This window comes from Limanda limanda, chromosome 7 (assembly GCF_963576545.1).
Source record: "Limanda limanda chromosome 7, fLimLim1.1, whole genome shotgun sequence".
Lineage (NCBI taxonomy): Eukaryota > Metazoa > Chordata > Actinopteri > Pleuronectiformes > Pleuronectidae > Limanda > Limanda limanda.
This window is the reverse complement of record NC_083642.1, coordinates 24,836,969-24,859,906: the sequence shown is the minus strand read 5'-3', so window position 1 is coordinate 24,859,906 and position 22,938 is coordinate 24,836,969. Positions and strand designations below refer to the sequence as shown.

At 42.5% G+C, this 22,938-nt stretch overlaps 1 protein-coding gene across 5 annotated transcripts in view; it reads right to left on the bottom strand.

Moving 5' to 3' along the window:
• The window catches only part of tns2a (tensin 2a), a 51,538-nt gene that overhangs the window by 24,621 nt on the left and 3,979 nt on the right, over window positions 1-22,938 (bottom strand). For 4 of the 5 annotated variants that reach the window (XM_061075545.1, XM_061075547.1, XM_061075546.1 and 1 more), the window contains exons 2-3: window positions 10,301-10,406; window positions 9,946-9,983 (exon numbers count right to left, since the gene is read on the bottom strand). In XM_061075545.1, the coding sequence (XP_060931528.1) occupies window positions 9,946-9,983; window positions 10,301-10,406 (144 nt within the window). Of the gene's footprint in view, window positions 1-9,945; window positions 9,984-10,300; window positions 10,407-19,615; window positions 19,691-22,938 lie in introns of those variants that run through there. The other variant, XM_061075549.1, reaches the window with a different exon arrangement.

The window sequence follows — 22,938 nt, the reverse complement described above, 5'->3', positions numbered from 1 at the left end:
GGCAAAATCCTGTTAATGTTGACAATAGCTGTATACGTGCAAGAGGTCATACTCCCACCACAGTGGGTTTCATACACTACACTAGACACTGCAATTAGAAAATACAATGACCCATTGCTAACCACATGTTCCCTCTTCTGTACTTAAAAAAAAAAAAATTGCAAAGCTTAATGAAACATACCTTGGTATTTTTCAAATAATGAAAAACATTTCCTAAATTTGAATCCTGTGTCTCTGTGTTAATTTTAATTTATCTGTTCTTGCCAAATATTTGTAAAATAAATAAATAAATGAACAGCTTAATACTTTTCCATCAAATTTTTTCTCTTCTAGAAGAGTTTCAAATGTTTAATGACTCAACCAGCACTCAGGGTGTTAACCTATTTTGGATCCAATGAAAATGCCCTGCTGGCTTCAGGTCTTGGAACTTAAGTGGCCTCATTTCCAAAACGATTTCATCATGTCATCATCTTCCTCTAATTCATCCTTGACACTTTCATCTGTTAAATACACAGGCAAAGGTGAAGGTGGTGGCAGGAATTCCTCAACGACAGAGAGCAGGCTGTCGTCCTGACTATACACGTTGAGCTGCTTGTTGCTGTCAAATCTGGGGCCGGAGCATTGAGCACACTGAGCGCTTTAGGTGGCTGTAAACCTAGGTTGATATCAGCCACATTTCTGCCATTCTTTATTGATCTGATACTTCTCTGACATCTGTTTCATCCGAAACTTTAAATATACTTCTTTCCTTTTATTCAGCTGTCACTGTCCTCTTAAAATGTATTTTTGTGTTGGCTCATGAAGCTTTTTCCCCGAACAGTGAACTAGTCGCCATTTACAAAACAAACATTTAAATCAAGCAATTTCACACATTCTAAATGATGCACTGTAACTGAATTTTAGGATTACGTTAGAAGTGTTTCATGATCAAATGAACTCGCCAAAATATCCGCTAGCATGGCCTGTCCATCGAATGACTCATGTCAATGACGCACTTTATGTCCCCTTCCCAAGTTCTGAACAGAAAGAAGAGAGAAAGCAGGGCTACAAAGCAATGGGTCACTTTTTCCTATGTAACAAAGATGCGTTGTATTGAGAAAGATCAACCGTGCAGCAAGAATTGAATTCACTGAGAGTGTAAAGTACTGAGACGTTATAGTTACTACATCTGTGAGCAAAGCCAATTGTCCAAGACCCTGATCAAACTGTATCTGCTTCGTGATTACTGGACTACTGGAGCATTTCCTTTGATGGGTAGCCTCAGGCTTAATAGTCGCCCATTCCTTCTGCTCTCCCGGGACAGCCAATCAGAGAGCGGTGATGAAAGCCGCAACGAATCCGAAATGAAAGCCGACGCTGGCTGCGACCTTGTGTGCTTTCATTGTTGCCACCAAACAAGACAAGAGAGCAGGGGAACTTGCAGTGAACAGAGCACGGTGACATCTTAGTGTAATAAGGCCACATATCGAAGAACCTACCGACAACTGACTCGTCAACTTAATACACACACATTATCCGACAACAATAAGACAAAATGAGTTCACCACCAACTGCAGCAGTGATTTCACCATGTTGATGCAAGAGTTACTTCAGCAGCTCTAAAGCAGGGGTTGTGATTAACCCTCAACGACCCTCGAGGCAAAGACCCTCACGCTTGTGATGAGTTCGAGAAATACGGAATATCTCTACGCCTTACACCCGTTTTCTTTCAATAGCTCAAATTCCTTAGAGATGAACGTCAAAAGGTTTGTATATAAAAGACTGTCTGAGCCAATTGCAGCCCATTCTGAAAGCAGGGAGTGAAGTAACTGCTGCTGTTATCACACTAGGGACACTAACATTGGGGGCTGTCAATCACATTTAGAAAACATTCAAATCTGCTTCAAGGGGTTAAAGGAACAATTAAATAGGTAGAAACCCCACTTTGTTACATGCTGTCATGCTGGAATGTCACACAAAGAGAAATGGTTCTAATGTTGATTGCCATGTGGGTTATCTTCAGGCTTTGAGAGGATTTCTATGATAGTTACCTCCGTGCAGCTTATCACGCTCTTTAGTGTCTCTGTTTTTGAAGGTCTTGCAAAACATCCACAGTAATGGAGTTCTGACAGTGTGCCATCTCTTGTGAAACAAATGAACTCTCACAACAACTTCATGTTGTGATGTTTAGACTTTACTTTTTATGGAGGTCTGGCAGTCAAATTGCAGATGGTCTTTCTTCTGCAGGATTTTATGGCAGTTTTGAGAGTTACCTGGCTTAGTCGTATAACTATCCTTCAAATGTGCCCCACATGTCTGATGCCTCTTAATCATGACAAGGTGGACTTCATGAGAAAACCAGAGAGCACCCAGCCTACCTCAAGGGGACTTTAAGGCCATAGCTAAGCAAAAACAACACCTATGGGTGAAATATGTCTATCCCCTAGATTTAGGAGTCCCCTTCACACTTTTAGTGTTAGCCTAGCTAACAAAGCGATTATCTGTTTTCTTTTTTTGTGTGTTTGAAATTGTTCCCACTGTTCAGCATGTTTTCCTCTTTGTCTATCGTTCCCACACTTTCTTTTGACCCCGCGGGGAAAGAAAAGGGTCTCTTGTCTCTGGCTGTCTGGTTTTTGCTCCAAGCAGCTGAGAGGGAGGCCGAAGATATCCCAGGTCACATGGGTCCCCGTGGTGGAGCTTTAATGACCCGGGTGGGAAGCCAATCCCTGTTATGGAGCTGGGTGTCAACAGTTGCCACTACAAGATATTCCCATTAAGTTATGCAAAAGCAAAACACAAACAGGAATACACACATACAGCCCACACAAAGGTTTTCTCAGGTGCACGCTGGGAGCCGAAACACCGTCCACCACCACGCTGTTCCCATCCACCCATCGTCACCAAGACAAACAAAAGCGGATTGCTTGAATCCGGACAAAAATAAACCTGGGTAGGAATAAATAAAGCAGGAAGACATGGGCTGGGATGAGATGGGGAGAGATCAACAATGGAAAAAACTCCTGTGGACCAACAAACACAGGGAGGGCGTTATTACAGATCCACAGTCCTTCTCTCCCTATCTGCCTTCTGCGGCTGCACTCCATCTCTGTCTGTCACTCATGACAAGATAAGCAGGGAGTGACACAATTCCCAAAAGCACCATATCGCCTCCTTTTTCTACATTTAAATCCTAAACCCTTCAGCCTAATCAGTGTTTGTCATATTCACAAAAACACATTAATTCTTCAGACAGGCGTTGTGCATTGTCAACAGTTTGCCTTAGGGCCCACACGCCACAGATCACAAACAAGACGACGCTGTGGTTTAAGACTGTATTTATTTGTTCCTGTTTATCATCTGGATGAGGCCCCAGGATGTGAATACAAGGAGCTGACGGGACACAAGATGAAAAAGATGAAAAGACAAGAGGACGGGAATAACCCATTAGTCACAGGCAGACATGTGGTGGAGATGTTATACTTAGTAAGATCAATATCAATAGTTCAAGGCAGTTTAAGTGTTGATCAGTTGACACAGACTTTGTGATTTGTGGCTCCAGGAGTTCTTACCCGACATCAGCTTCAAATTATTTTTTGGTGGGTTTTTCATAATGTCAAATGCCCCGAATGTGTGACTCATATCCTGCAGTGTGGGCGTCACGATTAAACATCGCTCTTTCTGCTAAATTAAAGACAGACCAAAACACACAAACACAGGCACACTAGGGTCACCAGGATATGACAACTCACTCCAGGAGACTTACTCTAACCTTAACCATAACTATTACTTGCCTAACCCATACTGCTAACCTTCACCCAAACTTAACCATTAACCTAACCTTTAAACCCTCAAACTAACAATTTCATTTGAAATCTATACATTTATAATGTTAGGGGAATTGCTTGTAGCCTGCATGATGTGACTGCGTACACAGATTTAGGTCCCCACAACATGAGTAATACCTGCCCTCACACACACACACACACACACACACACACACACACACACACACACACACACACACACACACACACACACACACACACAAACTCAAAACACACCAGCCTATCTCAGCCATTATCAGAGCTGTCAGTGATAAACTCTTTTATTCAGAGGAGACAGTCATGGTCGTGGTGATGTTAAAACGATACAGTTGGACTCTATTAAACTGAATGACTCACTGACTGCATGAGTTTTTGGTGAAGTACGGGGCCTGCAGGGGGGGGGGGGGGGGACCAGAGGTCTGGGCTCAAGGCCACAAGGCTCTAACCAGAGATTATTCACTGCTGATGCCACTGAGAGCCTCGCAAACGATTAGGAGGTTTGCTTACAGTAAACTGTCCCATGAATGCTTTCTTTTTTTAAGGTTTTTGTGCTTTTAAAAATCCAAGCTGTGGCTGACATGTTTTTGCAGCAATGAGTGATACTCCTGCAGCAACATCACTGCAACCAGCAGGAGGTTTCCATGTGACAGGAAGTGTGTTGGGTGAGGGGGATGTTGGGGTCAGCTGTGATGTTTTGGTGCCATTACTCCATCATTCCATCTCCACTTAACTTCCCATGGTCTCTCCTGCAGGCTCCGCATACAGGGTCAGTTTAGCTAAGTTTAAAAAAGTACAAAACAACAACCCAGAACTGAAGTAAATTAAATGACTGCCACTAATAAGGATGTTAGCCAGACAAATATCAAATATACTGTATGTTATTAGACCAGGAGGAAAATGGCCCCAGTAAAGACCAGGGTCTTTCATCTAAAATCTTTACTAAAAATACAGCGGATCTGAGCAGCAGGACTCAAACCACAACTGTCCTGATGAGAGGTTTTCATGTAAACAGAAACATGAGGCAGGGAGTGTTGCTCTTCCTCTCATCCCTGCATCCTCCCCCCACTTCCCCACTGTCTATCTGTCCTTGATTGTACATCCTCTTCTTGTAAAGGGGAGCAGACAGAGCAAACAGTCCACAGCCTGGTCTCATGTGAAGTTGTTCTCTGACATGACGAGCAGATAAGAGGCCGGACAAGGATGAGAGACAACGAGGAATCCGGACGCATGGAGGGGAAGCAGGGATTTCTAATTACTGTAAAAAACTGCTCTGCACTGCAGGCGCACAACATCTGTAGGATGGTTTTACCAGACCTGGAGAGTATTTAGTGTTTTTAGTCAACTCAGATATGTGAAGCATTAGTCAGCCAGTGAGAAGCTGGTACACAGCTTTGCAATAAAGAGACACTGCAGACGACTCTGACGGCTGCGATCACATTCAGGTCAGACACTGGAAACCAGCTACCAGCTACATCCATAGTTGTCATACCAGTGTTTATGGATTTGGACAAAATTCAATTGACAGAATTGATGATAACTTTTTTGGAATGTGAAGGAGCTCTTCTCGCTATGGATCGTACATTAATGTAGGATTGGAGTGTTGGCTGGTCAATTATCAAACATTGTCATATGTGATTTACATATTACATATTACAGTTTTCCATTATTATGATAAATCTTCTGTGGTAAATGAAAGTTTTGTCAGTACAGTGTGTCTGCCAGTCGCGTCATCCAGTCAACCAGCCTGTGGGAGTTTGTATCAGTGGGGTTCCACTGTGATACTTGTCTATGAGCTGTACAGTCAGTGGAACAGTCACAGAGTTTTCCCTCCTGACCAGCGGAAATGATTCTTCTTGCCTAATGAGGCAGTCAGACTGATTGACTCGTCACGGGCTGCATCTCACTCATTTTAATCCTTCCTCCCCCAACTGTTGCTGTCATTCACTCTCCCTATCTCTCCCCCCAACATTCCCTCCATCTATTCTCCCTGGTCCTTATTCCCCACCCCCCTGATTCCCTCTGGTCTAAATATTCCATTTGGGATCAGAGATAACGAGCAACTGTTCTCTGAGAGAAGAACATGTTTAAGTGTGTGTGTGTGTGTCTGTGTGTGTGTGTGTGTGTGTGTGTGTGTGTGTGTGTCTGTTAATAGAATGGAGATGGGCCAGCTGGAGGCTGCTGACCTTGTGGGCAAAGAGTTGGGAACAGAACGGCCAAAAGAAAGAGAAAAACCATGTGCCTACTTTAAATCATCATCAGTCTTTCATGATCTCAATTCCGATGCTTTCATCAGTACACTTAATTGAGGTACACTTAACTCGGTATGTGATATGTATGTGAACTTGGCAGAAATGATGATCGCAACAACTGCCCGCCAAAATATCTCCCACATGATTTTCTCACTTGAGGGTAACAATGAACATGTTACCCTCTTGTTTGTGCGTCCTGTTTCCATGTAAATCAAAGTGTAATCACCAACTCCAGCAGCAGCACACATGTGAAGGGCGAACATGAATGGAGTTAAGGGAATTCGAATTGGGTTAGATTTTGGCTTGATTTAATGTAGTGTCTGTCGGTCTGCAGCTCGACTCCCCTCGTCATCGTTGCCGCCCCAGTGTCCTCCTTCCTTAGTCACCATTTCCACAAGTTTAAAAAAATTGTAGGTGGCTCCTCTTCTTCTGCTTCGTAGCCAATATGGTGACCACTGATGATGAGAAGTGTCAAACGTTTGACCACACCGCATTATTCCCAATCGTGTGCACTCACAATAATATGTGTAAGCCTAAAGAAGTACACAAATTGTGACGCAGCAATTCTTTCTGGGAAGGCAGTTTAATAAATGTGTGGTTGTTTTCCAGGGAACTACAGCAGAAACACAAGCTCGGGCGAGTGGTGATGTAAATAGAAGCTTGGTGAGAACAGGATGGTTTACAGATGATAGAGGGCCGACCTCCAGATGTGTATGTTGGCACATAACTATGCTCATGGAGGAGGGTAGAGGTGCAGGATTCAAACACAAGGTTTAAGATAATAACTGCCAAATGTGGATCAAGGGCAAGTGAGGGAACACTTTAAACTAATAGCACTGTTAACACAGGTAACTAAGCTTGTTTAGCACAAACAGGGTGATAAATACAGTGTAAATAAGAGGAAGGCAAAGTGAATTGATTAGGCAAGCAGACAGCTGCATCTAAATGGACCATATCTCTGCCATCACTAAATAAGCCTGCATTTTAGGATTCACAGTATTAGAGATTGATGCCACATGAGGGTAGATAACAGCAGCCAGACCCCTCCGCCCTGCCTTATCCGACCTCTCCCTTCCTGGGCAGCAGCGATGGATATCACTGTTTAACTACCAGTCAACAGCAGCACATCACACAGTTACAGTAAAGCTGCTTTCAGACATGCACTGAACTCTGCAGTACCTCTGTATTTTCACCGGAGGAGGTGCACATGTTAACGCGAATGTCCGAGTGAGAAGCTCCGCAGTCTTTGCAGACTTTCTCTGCGTGACCCCCTGGTATAAAGTCCGTAGAAATCCAGGAGAATCCGATGTGTGAACACATGTGTGTGTATTCACAGCGAGCGAGTACAGGGGATTGATTCGACAGACACAATAATGCAATACATGTTTCGGATTTCTGTAAAATATTTTGGTGTTTTCCAATGACATCGCTAACGACATTGCCGGTATTTCCTTCCTTTTACCATTTAAAATATCACTGCAAATTAAGAGATAGAGTAACATTTCTCCTCCTTTTGTCTGTTAAAAACAGAATTAAATAATTCAATTGCTTAAAATGCTTATTTCCACTCTCATATCCGTGCACTAAATTGGTGCTATAGCTAGCAGCTTGTTAGCTTACAGTAGCATGCCTTAAAAAGTGGACACAAGGTAAAAGCTAGCCCAGGTATTTCCAACGATAACAAAATACTGAGTCTGTCAGTTGGACACCTCTAAATCGTATTAATTAATAAGTAATATCTTATATAGCTGCGTTCCTTTTGTTTCAGTCTTATGCTAAATTAACCAACTGACCCTAACATTTATTGGAATACAGATATGAGAGTGATATTGATCTTTGCATCTATCATCCTGAAACTTTCACGCCATTCAGACATGGTAAAACCATCTGAGCTGAGTGATCCAGTCACAAGTGGTCAGCACTAAGTACATATGCCACGCAAATGTGTCCTGAAAGTCCTAAAACCCAAACTCTCAGATCTCACTCAGAAGTGTCCACATTATTTTAACTGTGTGAAGCAGCTGCATCCCAGGCCATATGTGAAGGACCACCTACTCAGCTGAAGACCTCTGACCCGCTACAGTTTCACAATGAAACAAATGTCTCAGTGTCCATATGTTGATTGATACTCTTCTTTGTTGTAATCTATCTGGCTGCATTCATTCATTCAGCCCCTCCTCACTTGCTTGTTCTTTCTCACACGTACACACACAAACACATGAACACACCTTCAGCTGTAAATCCAGACTGAGTATAAAAGTGAGATCTGATCGCAAGGGGTCACAAGAGAAACATTTAGGAGTCATTTTAAGGTGTGAACAAATGTACTTAATGAGATTGGATCTCTCAGGATGGATGGTCTGAATAGGGCCATAGAGAAGCCAGTACCTAATTGTACCCGGTTAGACTTGAGAAAACAGCACATCAAATACGTTGGACAAAGAACAATAAATCCATGCAGAGACAAACCAACACCATGCAAGACAAAAGACAAGCAACCACATGACAAGTTCTTCTGAAAAGCCTGATTCTACTCTTCTTTTGCGTGTACTATGTTCAAAGCCACTCTGTCATCTCTGAACTCATCCTCTGGGCTCTCCTCATCTCAGATACAACACAACAGGATGGAGGGATGCAAGAGGAACGAGTCCTGTCTTTGCAACATGCCTTTGCCCTTGGCTTTCTCTCCTTCGCCCAGCTGACTGCCAAGGCTCCCTGCCTCAGCCTCTACCCTGTCTTCAACACTCTGGCCATGGTTGGCATTCCCCCCTCTGCATCCCTCTGTCTATTCATCATACCATCCTTCAATCAATGACTCTTTCACAGAGGCAGCAGTGTGGGGTTGGAGCCAGGCTTACGGCTCCTTCCGAGGAATGCAACCGAGCAGCCTTCATGTTAGCAGAGATCTCCAGACTGCCTTTACACAGCCACTGCCACAGACCTCAGTGAAATGACAATATGTCAAACAGCTCAGAAAAGATTTCTGTTCCTCCTTCAGTTCAATCAATATTTTCAAACACATATGTGTCCCGTCTCTGGAAGTTTAGTGGTCGACATTAAGACTGAATCTTGAATTAGTGGGGTCATGTTGGTGGCTGTTGATGACTTCCCATTTAATGTGCTCTAGAGCAGGATACACTCACATTATTGACTTCTTATGTTCATATTACAGTAGTAATCAAAGTTATGGATGTAACAAGATTTATTGTACGACCAAATAACGACAAAACCTTCTGAAAAAATACAATCAAGACAAGACTGTATAATGACAGTTGTATCCAATATGACTGCATATATTAACTATTACAGATTCAATCATTTAATGTAATGTCATTTCACTATTGCTTATATTTTTTTTATCTAACTCATCTCGATAAAACTGTAAAGCTCTTGTTCCTTTAGTTATTACTTCTGCGGTCTATTTATGGTACCTTGCTTTAGCAGCATTAACTGCTCACTGTTTTATTTATAACATTTATCACAATTATCACTTTAGAGTTTTGACCTTCCTTAGGTCAAAGACTTGATAGGTCCATGTGAATTATACCAAACAAGCTTTTGCCTAATGGGACTAAGTAACTAACAAACAAACACACTAACAAATCAAAGAAGATGGTCACATCAAGGTAATGAGCTGTTAGTGGCAAATATTTTCATGTGCTTCATCATTAAACCATGGCAGAAGAGAAAAGAGAGTGCCACTGCACTTTGATATGATTTGTTTTTGCTGATACATCAGATCTCCTCCTCACCCACTTTCAACTCAAGTTATTAATGAGTACATTTTTGCTGTAAAAAAGGTGTATTTTTATGTCCACTTTCATCTCCACAGACAATTCGTTTCCCCATTTTGAAACCACATTGAGAAACTATGGGCTGACATTGATTCCTACCTTGCCCTCGCACTTCCTGTGGGTGGCTGTCTTGCATACTGAGAGGAAAGCGAGTAGAGAAAGAGGAGGAAGAAAAAGAAAATGGCAAAAGTAGAATTATTATAACTGCATTGCTCAGTTATTTATGATGACATGGAAAATTATTTGCAGGCAATACATTCAGTAAGTTGCACAATAACAGTCATACAACGTCTTATATTCCATGTCCTACATCCTATCCTCATTGTGTTGTTTAGTAGGGCTAGACTTTCAGCTAGACTGTTATATCAGCCTGCCAGGCCATGAAATAACACATTCTTCTAGACCAGTTGTCAACACCACCACACAAACAACCGCATGTGCTTGCAGCATTCACCTCTGCAGAAGGAGCCCACGTGATCCACGTTCTGCCGACACACGCTGCACTGCCGCTTCTTCTTGAAGGTCTTCTCCTTGAAGAGGTGGGGCTCTCCCTTCCCCGCCTGCTCACATACACACAAACACACACAAGCACGCAGACATAAAAATTTGATTTGCACTGAGAATGTGGCAATACAGTCTGTGGAGCTGTCAACTCTCCAAAACCTTGTTTGACCTTAAACCAAGAGTTAAACTTGGCAGAAGTTAAATGTTTGTCTGTCCACCATTTATACCCTTTCTTTTGATGGCATGAAAACAAAACAGTCAAAGACGGGACTTCCCCGACTCTTTCCACAACAACACTCAATCAAAACTGATTATATGGACGTATGGTCAATGTGGGAAATTGGGGAAGTGAAAACCACAATAGTTGTAGAACTGTAATATGCCAATTAACATAATTATGACTTGATTGCATCAGAAACTATGGAGAGACACGTTTGCTCACAGGGCAGTAATGGCATGATCATATTAAAGTTATAATACACACATAATATAATAACATCACAACAAACAATATTATTATCATATTTATCTGTTTCTAATGAAGTTGTGGGGTCATCTGTTCAACATCAGCAATACGTTTGAAAAGTTTGGGACTGCGTTTTGAGCCATGAAAATACATGATTCTACATTGTCACTGTGAGAGTGTTTGAACAATTTGAAGATAATCGTAGATGTCATATTTCTGGGATATTTGTTCTTTGATTTTATGTGTTCGATGGAATATTTTTCTCCCCTCTTGCCAGGCAAAGTGCAGCAAGTTGCAGTAAAAAAAGACTTGCACCATGTGTACCACTATGACACCATCCACTCTCTACTCCCTTTGCCTCCTGAACCTCTGTTCTGGTTGTGTAACTGTCTTCCAGTAATAATCCTTGTGGTTCCCACCCATAACCCGTGTTAATCCATATATAGTGTGTGTGTGTGTGTGTGTATGTATGTGTGTGTGTGCGTGTGCGTGTGCGTGTGCGTGTGCGTGTGTGTGTGTGTGTGTGTGTGTGTGTGTGTGTGTGTGTTAGTTCATGTGGTAGCTCTTCCCACCGAGTGCCTCTTTGTTTCCCAACATGGGATCAGATCCACAGATGACTGGGCCTGACAGGACTCAGAGGAGGCTTTGAACACAAGAACGCTAACGACCACAGGCTAAGTACTGGGATTGCTTAGCATGTTTTCATGCATGGGTACATAATGGGAGAAAAGTAGGGGGAGAAAACCAGTATGTGCAATGTCATGTTGAGAGGCAGCTAACATGTAAGGGCAGTTATATCATAAGCATGTGACCTCCATAATAGCACGTTTTAATTTTCAAACAAAAATGATCTCTGTCCATGCAAGCTTTTTGACTCAGTATAAGTTGTAATCCCTGTCCGTACTAACACACCTGAATATGCATATAACATGACCTCACGTACACTGAATGTGCGTCATCGTTTCCAAACAACTCAAATTTAGTTTTCAAACTAAAACGGGTCCTGCAGCTTTTGCAAACTTTTCAAACTATCAGCTCAAAAACTCTAGAGATGTGTAGACAACTGGGATATATCTGTAGCAGAGTTGAACTGAAAAAGCAGTCGTGGGGATGTAGCCAGAGAGCTTCTCTATGAACACTTTTGAGGGAAAGTATGGGTGTAAAGCAAACACACATCATCAGCTTTGTCACCATGAAAAAGAAGCAATATGTCTGAAAGCCATCATACTGCTGAGGCTAATCAGCATGTTTCCATGGCCTCAATTGAACTGATACATGTACATAAAGGTTTTTTTGTTTCCTCTGTGTGTGCTTTTTCTCCTTGGTAACAAAGAAAGGCGGCTGTTTGCACACTTTTTCCATTATCCCACTGCTTTGACTCTGTTCTCTGGACTGGACAGTGTTTGGACAGCTGCCTGCCTGGCATCACCCTCTGCCAGCTGTGTTCAGCGGCTGCTGGCCCGCTCCAGCACAAGTGTTCTATGACCACAGCACCTTGGACGGTGAAGTTCGACCGGGTGGGTGGGACGCGGGGGCTGCTCGGGGGCTTAGATATCTATTATGTAATATGGTGCGGTCAGGAGATTGACGTCCCACCACTAGAACTGTGGAGTCATTACTTTTGCAAGTTGTTAAGATCTCCATTATTTTGGTTCCACTCAGTATAACTTGGAATATTCTCGCTTATACTTTTCTCACAGCAAAGTCCACACAGGCTTCATTAACTTTCATGTTATCTTGTTCTATCTTGATCCTGTTTTGATGAATCCTCCTCCTTCCTTATTCCAAGTACACCCTTTCCTGAACCCCAAACATAACAAATGCTCCTTGTCTCATGACCAGTTTTACTAGTTCATGTATCCCTTGCTCATTAGCTCTGCTCTGATATTAATGTTAACTGACAGAGCATGTCAGATATGGACTTTTGACACACTTTCACAAATGCACACCCAACCTCATTTCACCAACTCTTTCTTGAATGTGTATTTGAGGATGCAGTCTTTATGCCCTCATTCTCCTCAATGAACTTGTGCAATAGCCTGGTTAAGTATGTTTGTGTGTGTATTTGCGATCAGGAGTGTACACACATAGGGCCCACGGTGAGTTTAAAAAAAGCAAGCAGCTACTGTCAGCTAAACCACAGTGGTGATGTGGGCTGAGAGATAAACACGCAGAGGAGAGGTTGGCAGCATTCCTCCTGTTCCAGACACAATCAAGACCACTATATGGTCCAACCACAGGCAATCATGGTCAGACGGTGATACAAGACTCTGCTACTGAAAGCTGTAGAAGCTAGGTCTCATATCTGACACCAATAGAAAGCTGAAAGCTATAAAGCTCAGGTTCACTTGAGGGAACTAGAGGGAAAATCGCTGATGACTCTGTATTTCAAGCAACTTACAATGACGGTTAAAGCAAAGACCATGAACCCCACCATCTTCTTTTCCTATCTGGCCATGGACGTGTTGACTCTCATCTCAATCTCCTTTCATTTCCCGTCACCTTGTTTATCGGATAAATTAAAGAAACCTAAAAAAAATGACTATGTTACAAATAAATATATAAGAGGTGTGCCACTTTTCCTTGTCACAAGAAATCAATATGTCATATGATTCTTTTTTCAAAACGGTTACAGGTTCTATATCCACAGCTACATCCACAGAAAGCATGATGTATTTATATACAGTGTCTTAAAGGTAAATGCTTGGAATTGGCTGTTTGCTTGGTCTGTGGTGATGCGGGTTGCAGTTTTCTTTATGAAACTGTAAAAGTGACCTGCAGTGATTGTAAAAAGTAAAGACCAACTGCAGGAATGTTCGACGCAGCTCACAGAACCCTGAACTAGAGAATCAGTCGTTGTCGTTGTCTTGAACGTGCCTGTTGTTGTGAATGACAAAATCACTTGTGTTGTTGAGTCTCAGCCACCGCTGCTACAGAGCACTGGTCACCTGTTTACTCAAATCTTATCAATATTGAAAGAATTATTTAACCAAAACACACCAAAATAGACAACGTACTTCATTGAGCCCATAACAATACACATGTCAAGTGTGAAGCCAGATGAAAAGTTCAATTGGAGTATAGATAGATGTATTAAAACATTCACATCAGCTCAAGCACCGTAAAGCATTAAACATTACCATAAGCAGTTATGGAAAGAAAATACAAGTTATATCAATTAGAAATCCTGAACTGAAGGCTTGTAAGTACTTCGGAACTACAAAGCACAAGTCCTGTATTTTGGTGAAAATACCCCAAAAAGTAGCAACATGTATTCACAGCTTCATCAAGGAAAAAGCAATATGCAAACTGAGGAAACAAATCCACTGACAAACAACAAACTCAACTCACTCAACTTGGGAGTCTGGCAGAAGAAACCACAGAGGAGGAGGTTTACAACTTTGAGGCAGATTCAAACAGAGGAAGCAGAAAACAGCTGGTGGAGTCTCAGTGCATGAGCACTAAAACCCACCTGTGATGCTGAGCCCGATCCCCAGGATAGTAATTACTGTCACTGCTGTAATGGACAAAAAACATTTTCCTGTGCTAAACAAGTTTTTCAGTTTTCAGCACACTGAGCTAATAAAGAAACTCACATTTCTGCTGCCTGAGACAAAAACTGAAAAACCGTGAGACATAATAAATGTATGCATATTCACAACTGCACCGGCTGACCCCACTCCATCCATCTGCCATCACTGACAAACAGTGATGGACAAACCTTCACATACAACAGGAGCAACAAAGCCTCTATCAGCTGGAGCCTGCCAACATTTCCACATTAGTGACACAAGCTGCAAACAGCTACCTGAGACCTCCGGAAGAAGAACTCCCGTGCAGATGTGTATCCCTTCAGACAGTTTCCCTCTTCCCGTGCCGGTGTCCTCCAGTGTGCCAGGACAGACCCCACCTCCACTACGCCTGCTGTACGCACAAGAAGCCCTTTTTATAATATTTTTAGCCTTCTGGCAGAAAAAGGAAGCAGAAGGTTCTGGAGTCAAAGAGATGCTTTCTAACCAGAGATCCCTCCCCCTCTTCACTGCACATCTGCCTACCCTCACAGAACAGTAGCTGGATTGAGGGAGGGAGGGGTTGGACACAGGCACAAGCGATGCACACAGGCGGAGATTTATACATTCAAATGTAAAAATAAATGAAAGCCATTCGAACAAACACACACATAAAAAGCCCTGGAAACGCCTCCTTGTTTCTTTCTAAATATAGCCTTGATATTCAGACAATGATGGGCATTGTGTGGGAGTGGTTCATTACTGACTGGACATTGACCTCAGCTTCAGCTGCAGATGGTCAGTGAGGGTCCTAAATCAAAGTACTCTTGAGGGGGAGAGTGATTTTGTCTTTAGAAAACTCTATAACCGTCACTTGGACTTTTTCTTCAGGTCTTTGGATCTTTATTTTACAGGCCAGGCACAACCAGTGTGACGGTTCTACACAGTCAAAAGTGGCAGGTGTTTTATATTCGACTGTGATAACCTGGCAGAAATGCTCATTTGACATGGTTATATTACTTATTGATATTATTTAATCATACTGATTTTATTTTATTTATTTATTTCATATTGCTTGAATCTATCTAATAATTACAGATATCCCTGTCTGTCTGTCTCTTTTTTGAACACACATCTCAAGAACCGGAAATCTTATCACTTTCCCATTTGGCATGTCTTTAATAAAGGGCCCAGAAAAGTGCTCTGTCGAATTTAATTTGATTTGGACAAATGATATGATCAATAATAAACTTTGAATAAACAAGTGACCAGCGGTCTGTAGCTGCAACGTCTGGGACACATTCTTCCTTCCCTGTCATACCTATAGTACATGGGGACAGCTGTAACTGAGGGGGTAGAGAGGTCGTCCTCTAACCAGAATGTCGGCGATTCAATCCCAGTGCCAAAGTGTCCCTTGGCAAGACACTGAAACCTACATTGCCCCGTGTAGAAAAGGGAATGGGCATGTGTGAATGGGGGAATGGCAATAACTTGTACTGTAAAGCACTTTGAGTGGTCATCAACACGAGAAAAGCACTATATAAATACAGACCTCTTACATTACCCACAATGCAACTTAACTTGACTAATTCAACTGAAACAGATTTGGGTGTAATATCTATGCTAGTTTATTTCCACTCAAAACGTATTACTTAATTTACAAATGGGTATTGAAAGGGAAAAGCTGCTCTTCTCCTAAATAAAGATGATAGTCTGGATTACCTACTAGCTGGTAAACTCAGTCGCTAATCAATTCACACTGATTATTCAAATGAAAAACACTTGTAACACTCTAAAACTTAAGTAGTTTAACATCACATAAGACAAAGAGAAGCAGCAAACTCTCTATTGGTCACAATAATAGTTGTTGATTTTGTGTTGCCTGAAATAGTTTCAAGCTGTGTGATGAAATGAGGTGAACTGTGACGCAGGTCAAACTGCATCTGCTGTGCAAATGGTGCCAATGTAAAGCAGATTTTCTCACTGACTATCACACACTAGTCTTTTGCAAAGAGGGGGAAAATTCTTCGGCCCCTGAAAGGAATTTATAGACTTGACCTTCAGTTTCAGTTGGTACGACTTGATTCTCCTTCTGGTTCAATGTGGGAAGTTCCATGTCCCTCAGAAAGGGACAACGACCTAACATTTTTTAATTTAGCTACAGCTGTTACTCACACAGATGCTCAGTGGTGTATTTGTCACTTCTTGTGTACTGAAATCCCACCCTACATTGAGAGTTTCTCCCGTGGTCTGGTATCTGGGTTCCTGCATCATTTTTCTGGCATCAAGGCCAACATGTGTGTTTGTTAATAAATGTGAGTGCACGTGTATGACCGAAGGGTGGGACAGGCAGTGGAGGGAACAGACACTGCCTGTTCCTGAGGTGAAGTCAGCCAGCGCTATGTTTCCTTTCCCGTGGACTTCTGTCACAAACACACACACACAAACACACACAAACACCCCCTGCTCAATTCCACATATTTACTGGCAAAATGGAGCATCTGTTTTGCCCAATAAGGTCACCCATTCATTATGCTACAGTAAGTGGATGACATCATCCAGGGGTGATGATTAAGCAATGGTTCAGCGTGTTACTTTGGACCACATCTGATCTGACTGCAGCCTCAGACACATGTCTACCAAACCTGTCGCTGCCTCTGCTGGAGTAGAAGGAGTTCTTTCCAGGCGAGAGTGAATAGCTGCTACTGTAGATCTGCACTCGGTGTAACTGCATCTGGCACAAGGGAATGTGAGCCGGCCTCTGTTTCAGCCGCTTGGAATTGGCAGCAAACAGGGGGTCTCCCAAGTAAACACAACCATCATGTGTGTGGACCATCACACTTCTCAGTTACACCAAATAATTACAAATATGGAATACCTGCTGTACACTGAGCACAACCACTGTATTGTACTTCTGAGTGTCGCCAATGGAGCAGCTGACTTTAGTGCCTGGCTCAAAGGCAGCAGTGTTATTTTCTGTGGGAGGAGGAAGAGGTTCATTAATAAAATGAATTTCCTGCCCAGGTTTTCCCAGAAAATGTGATATTTTTACAACAAGCTCCCTATACAATCTGAAGGAAATGTCGGCCGGCCAACACTTATCTGCAATACATATAGTTCACATAGGAGAAAAACTCCTAGTGAACACACTGTTATCAGTAAAGGGAAGGTTGGAAGAGGGTGGACAATGTTATCTTGTTGTTAATCCGTAGCTGTTTTCCTCATGTTGCAAAGGGGGAATATGAACTCTGACAAGCCGGGATCATGATGGAGCCAACGCTTATTTGTTGTTGTATGAACAACACGGACGTCATCAATCACTTTCTCTGCGCACACACAAACACACACTCGCGCAAACACTCACCTATGGAGGCCCACGAAACCAAGCATGTGTGTGACCATGCACTATTAGTCATCTTAACATGCCCTTAAGGATACTAGTACAGTAACACACAGCAAAGGGTTTTCCCATCCTTGTATAACATTGCACTGACATCCATTCATTTTGAACTGCCTAATAAAAAGCATGTGACCCAAACCTTAACCAGGACATAAATTGGACCCCATGAGGTGTACTTGTCCAGAATGTGTACATACACACACACAAACACACACACGTCGTGTCTCCATAGCCTCATATGGATATTACTTTGACCTACATTGATTTCCTGTTGACTAACTCTAACTTTAACCATATTTACTATTTGCATTATCCTAACCATAACTCTAACCTAAACCTGACCTAACTAACCTGCCAATTTCTGGGGGGGGATTAGTGTGATGGGGTCTTGATTTTGGTCCCCATAAGGAAGACAAGTCATCATGAGTGTGACATGTGTAAACAGATTTAGGTCCCCACAACTTGACTTACAGCTGGATCACACACACAAACCTTATTCCTAACTTTATCACCTTAACCGAACCACAGCTGACCTCTGACTTTAACCAGGAGCTAAAAAATAATGTATTGTCTGAGCTATGGTCCCTATGAGAGTCACTGGTCCTGACAAGATCAGTGTCTATGCAAAAAACGTAAACACTCACATTACAGAAACACACACATGCGCCTGTCATCACAATCTGACAAGGAAGGAAGCTAAAAATTTCCCATTCTTCTTAAACAAGGCAATTACACATTAATTCACTGCATCAGATAGAAAACTGCAGGTACAGTATGACAGAATGATATGAGAATGAGACAGAATGGTCCATTAGTCAATGACGTGTATAAGAAAGAAGGCATGAGAGAGTCAAAGGCAGCTGATCCACTCCAGCTCATGCCCCTGACATAGAATAGCAATACACACAGAGAGATGTTGTAGGAGTAATATAGACTGTGCGCTGACTGAATCCTGCTCATCACCGGTTTTTGATCCAGTACTGTCACCTTTAATGCAGCTTTTACTGATAATCATGTGATTATATAAGAAAATTTGCGTTTTCTGACTCCCTAAAAGCCAGGTGAGTGCATGTTGTGTTAACAGCAGGTAAACACGCAGCAGTCTCCAATGCTTTGCTCCATACTCATTTCAATTTGTCCAACTGACGGACCGCAGCCCCCTGCCCCTCATGCTGCTTCTGCTTGCTCCTGTGTGTGTGTGCGCGTGTGTGTGTGTGTGTGTGTGTGTGTGTGCTGCTGCTCGATGCATCATATGACCGCGTTCAGAACATCGTATGTCAGTTCAATGAAAACACATCGAGCAATTAGTTGAACAGCAACAAGTCATCGCAGGTATGTGCGTATTTCCCTCGTGGCTGCGCGCCCACAGTGCACAGTACAGTACTGTACAGTACTGTACAGTACAGTACAGTACAGTACAGTAAAGTATAGTACAGTAGTCTACAGTACAGTGACACTACTCAAGTGAAGTTAGTGCGTAAAGCGTGATCACCGCAGGGAAAGTGTGTCTACACACACAGTCAGGTGTGGTGAAGTCTGTATGAAGACACACGGTGCCCTCAGTGCGCCACATCCACCACAATAAAAGCTGCTTCTATAACTGCAAATACTCCGCCTGTACCTACTGTAGAGCTGAGGCTTTAACAGACTGGACACTGCACACGGGACAGACTTAAAAGTAATTTCAAAGTATGACGCCTTTAGGATATATACAAATAATCAGCCATCCCCAAAGTGCGCAATTACGCAGCTAAAGCGCGCAGGGAAATCCAGCATCACATCCACCCAGGCTCCAAATCCTGGACTACATGGAAGAAGTGAATCTAACGCTTACACAATCAAAGCTTCTCAACTCTTCTCCCCCCTCACTCTCTTAATAGTCACTCTTACCTTGCTCATTTTCCCGCTGATCCTGTCCCCGGCTTCAGAAGCTGCCCCTCATTCCCACACAGGCCATCACTAACATGGTTTTTGACTGTGAGACTATGAGATAACTTGTTTTCTTTACCCCGGTCCTCCTCCCTCCTCCTGGCTGGGGCCGCGGGGCGGAGTCACACGCAGCTCAGGACCATGTATATGGGGCACTATTACCTCAGCCTCTTCCCACTATTGGTCGGTTTCTGGAGGGGAGCGTGAGGGTGCTCGATCCGGATTGGCTGAATTCATCGCTGTAATTTTCCCACAAAAACCCGGTGGTCAGTGCAGAATGTGCTTTTCATGGATGTTACATTAAAGGTCTTATGCTACTTAACTTTAAATTCCAATACTAAGAATCCTAATCATTACATTCACTCATAATTCGTGTATGAGTCCAGTTATAGATCAGTTTTAACAGTAAGAACAATCCATATCCACTTTAAACACCACCTATCATATAACTGTTCTCTTTTCTATGTATCTTTCTTTTTTTCTGTTGCCTCTCTTCATGTTGCTGTGTTTATATTCCGCTTATGTTATGTAGTGATTGTGATTTATGATGGACCCCCATGAAAACAAGATGGCACATGTCAATGGATGTATCCTAACTGATACTCTTGAATCTAAACCTTCATTTTAACTGACTTTAAACCGAGTGTTATAACAACGTTTGTAAGGACTGTGTGCATATCATTATATTAAAAGTTGATCTCTTTATTGCTTTTTTCGTTTTATTATTCATGCTAGTTTGTATTTGTACTTTTACCACTTGTAGAGGCCAGATGTTTAAAACACTGTCCATTATTGTATCTTCTTCTTTTTCGTGCGCTTCTGAAGGCAACTCTGAGCGATCATATGTTCCAGGTTCAGTTAAAGTATGTCCTGTGCCGTCTGGACCAACCAATATACCAAAGATCCACATTCATTCATTAATGTGTGTATTTAATATAATCCTTAACATACTATTAATACAAGACAATGTTCCCTTTTACCCAATAAACCTGACCAATCTTTCACATCTTCCCTCCTCGTCTAAGCCTGTGGTTCATCTACACATGGTTCGAAATCACTGTTGTTAAGTCCCTGGTCAGTGCCCCTATCCACTCACTCTACACCTCCAACAAACACAAACACAGATGTGGCCTGATTAACATCTGCACCGACACTGTTGCTGAGTGTCACTTTAGTGTGGATGCAGCAGCACCTAGTGGTAGTGAGAGAAATGTGCCAGGTAATTGTTCAGCTTTATATGCATCACTTTTTCTGTTTTTCACACAACTTTTATGCAGCTTATCAGTTTCAGCGTATTTGTCGTGTTCTTTCTTTCTTACAAACAATCATCAACACACAAAGAGACATAAAGAAGAGCATATAGAGCATCATTGAATTTGTCTAATCGTAAAGAAAAAAGAAACCAGACTGCCGCCCGAGCTGATCCTCTGTATTAAACTTCTGATGGTTGTGATTATGCTCTAAATATGCCCATATAGGTGAATTCCTTTTGAGTTTGAGCCTGTCTTAAATGGTTAGCCCATGAGATCCCCCAGCCTCAGACTGCTAATGCACACAGCATTATGTCTGTCTGTTGCCTCGGCCCCTTAGTCACTTCCATATGTGTTAAATTGACATTGAGGTACGAAGGCTGTGCAGCATATCCCCACCAATCAGTGTAGAACGTGACTGTGAATTATGACGTTTGCAGTAATTCTCCTGCCAAACAACATGTGCAGTAGTGTGGTCTATTGCATTTGCTCATAACATAAGAATGTCCTGCTCATGGTGCAGGAAAAAAAAGAGGAGAAATAAACTTGAGGTGTTTTACGGAGTCTATTCTCCTCGCTTTCTTTTGGATTGTGAAAAGGTGAAGAGAAAGGAGGAGGAGGAGAGGTGGATGCAAAAGTGGGGAGCAAAGTAGCAAGGTGAAAAAAAGGTAATAGGAGAGGTGGGGAGGTCACGTGTGAGACTAAGAAAATACTGAGGGACCATGAGAGACAGGAAGCTGGTGCTTGGGATTGGAATGAGGGGTTGAGTCGGTGAGTAAAGTGGGGGATGGTGACGTTGGGAGAAAGATGGGGATGAGGAAAAAGTTGGACACAAAGTTGGGGTGGATGAAAAGAAGGGATGGGAAACCAGAGGAGTAGTTTTTACGGGGTTTGCAACATGATACGTTTTCTCCAACAGCAAACAACCAGAGTTTGCACCTTAATGCAAGCTGGATGAAATATTACGGTGGGGTGCCAGGTGTGTTTTTGTCTAGACTGTCTAGAGCTGAATTTAGAGTCTCGAGGAAGAGGCTCGGAACTTTGGAGGTAAATGAGAAAGAAGTGGACAGAATGGCAGAGCGGGCCAAGAGGAAATGAGAGGAGGAGGAGGAGGAGGAGGAGAAGGAGGCTGGAAAAGGGGGCTGTGTAGCTTGATGGAGGATTGTGTAAGACAGCGCTAAGCCAGCGGCTGATAAGGTGCAGCTGTTGAAGGAGCGAGTGGGAAGAGAAACACAGAGGACACAAATGAGCACGTGTTCACACTTATTGTGGCCATGAGTTCAATCAAATCCTCTCTGTCTGCCGCTTAGTCCCAAAGACATTTTCTCAAGACCTGGAGGAGTGTAAAGCTTGACTTCTTGCGTGTAAGAAAACAAAGAAGTGAATCATGCGAGTGGTTTGCTACGAGGTGTTTCTTTTGAGGGCGGTGCAGGGATTTGTCGCAGGGGTTATGGAGACTTACCGCGAGAGGAAATGGTTTATGTCTTTCCCTTTGCCCTCGATCAGCTTTCATCTGCGTGCCCACTACGCACAACAACAAGCATTCCTCAAATCCTGCTCAGAATTTGTGATAGATCATTGTTTTCAAGCCACAGGAATCCAGTCTACTACAGCCACCTCCTGAGCCTCTTGGCTTTACACAGGAATTCACCTTTTTCCTAAAACACAGGACTGAATAACTTCTATTCCATTCTATTCTATTCTATTCTATTCTATTCTATTCTATTCTATTCTATTCTATTCTATTCTATTCTGGATGCTTTGGGGGGTCTATATTTAACCCTGACTGGTCAGTGTTGCTTCCTGCGTTGGGTGTGTATCTGTAGTGAATGCCTGTGGTTCAAGGCCTCAGTATTGGTCATGGCCAATCTAAACTCTGTTGTTCATGGGAAATTCCTGAGAAGCGAGACCAGTACATGTTAAACCATTTGTCACAACACCAAGACTCTATATTTCTCTGGAGTCCTCAACACAAACAAGAAAATAAGCCAAATTTTGTTTTTAATCCTCGTAGGCGTTCATCAGTAGATTGAA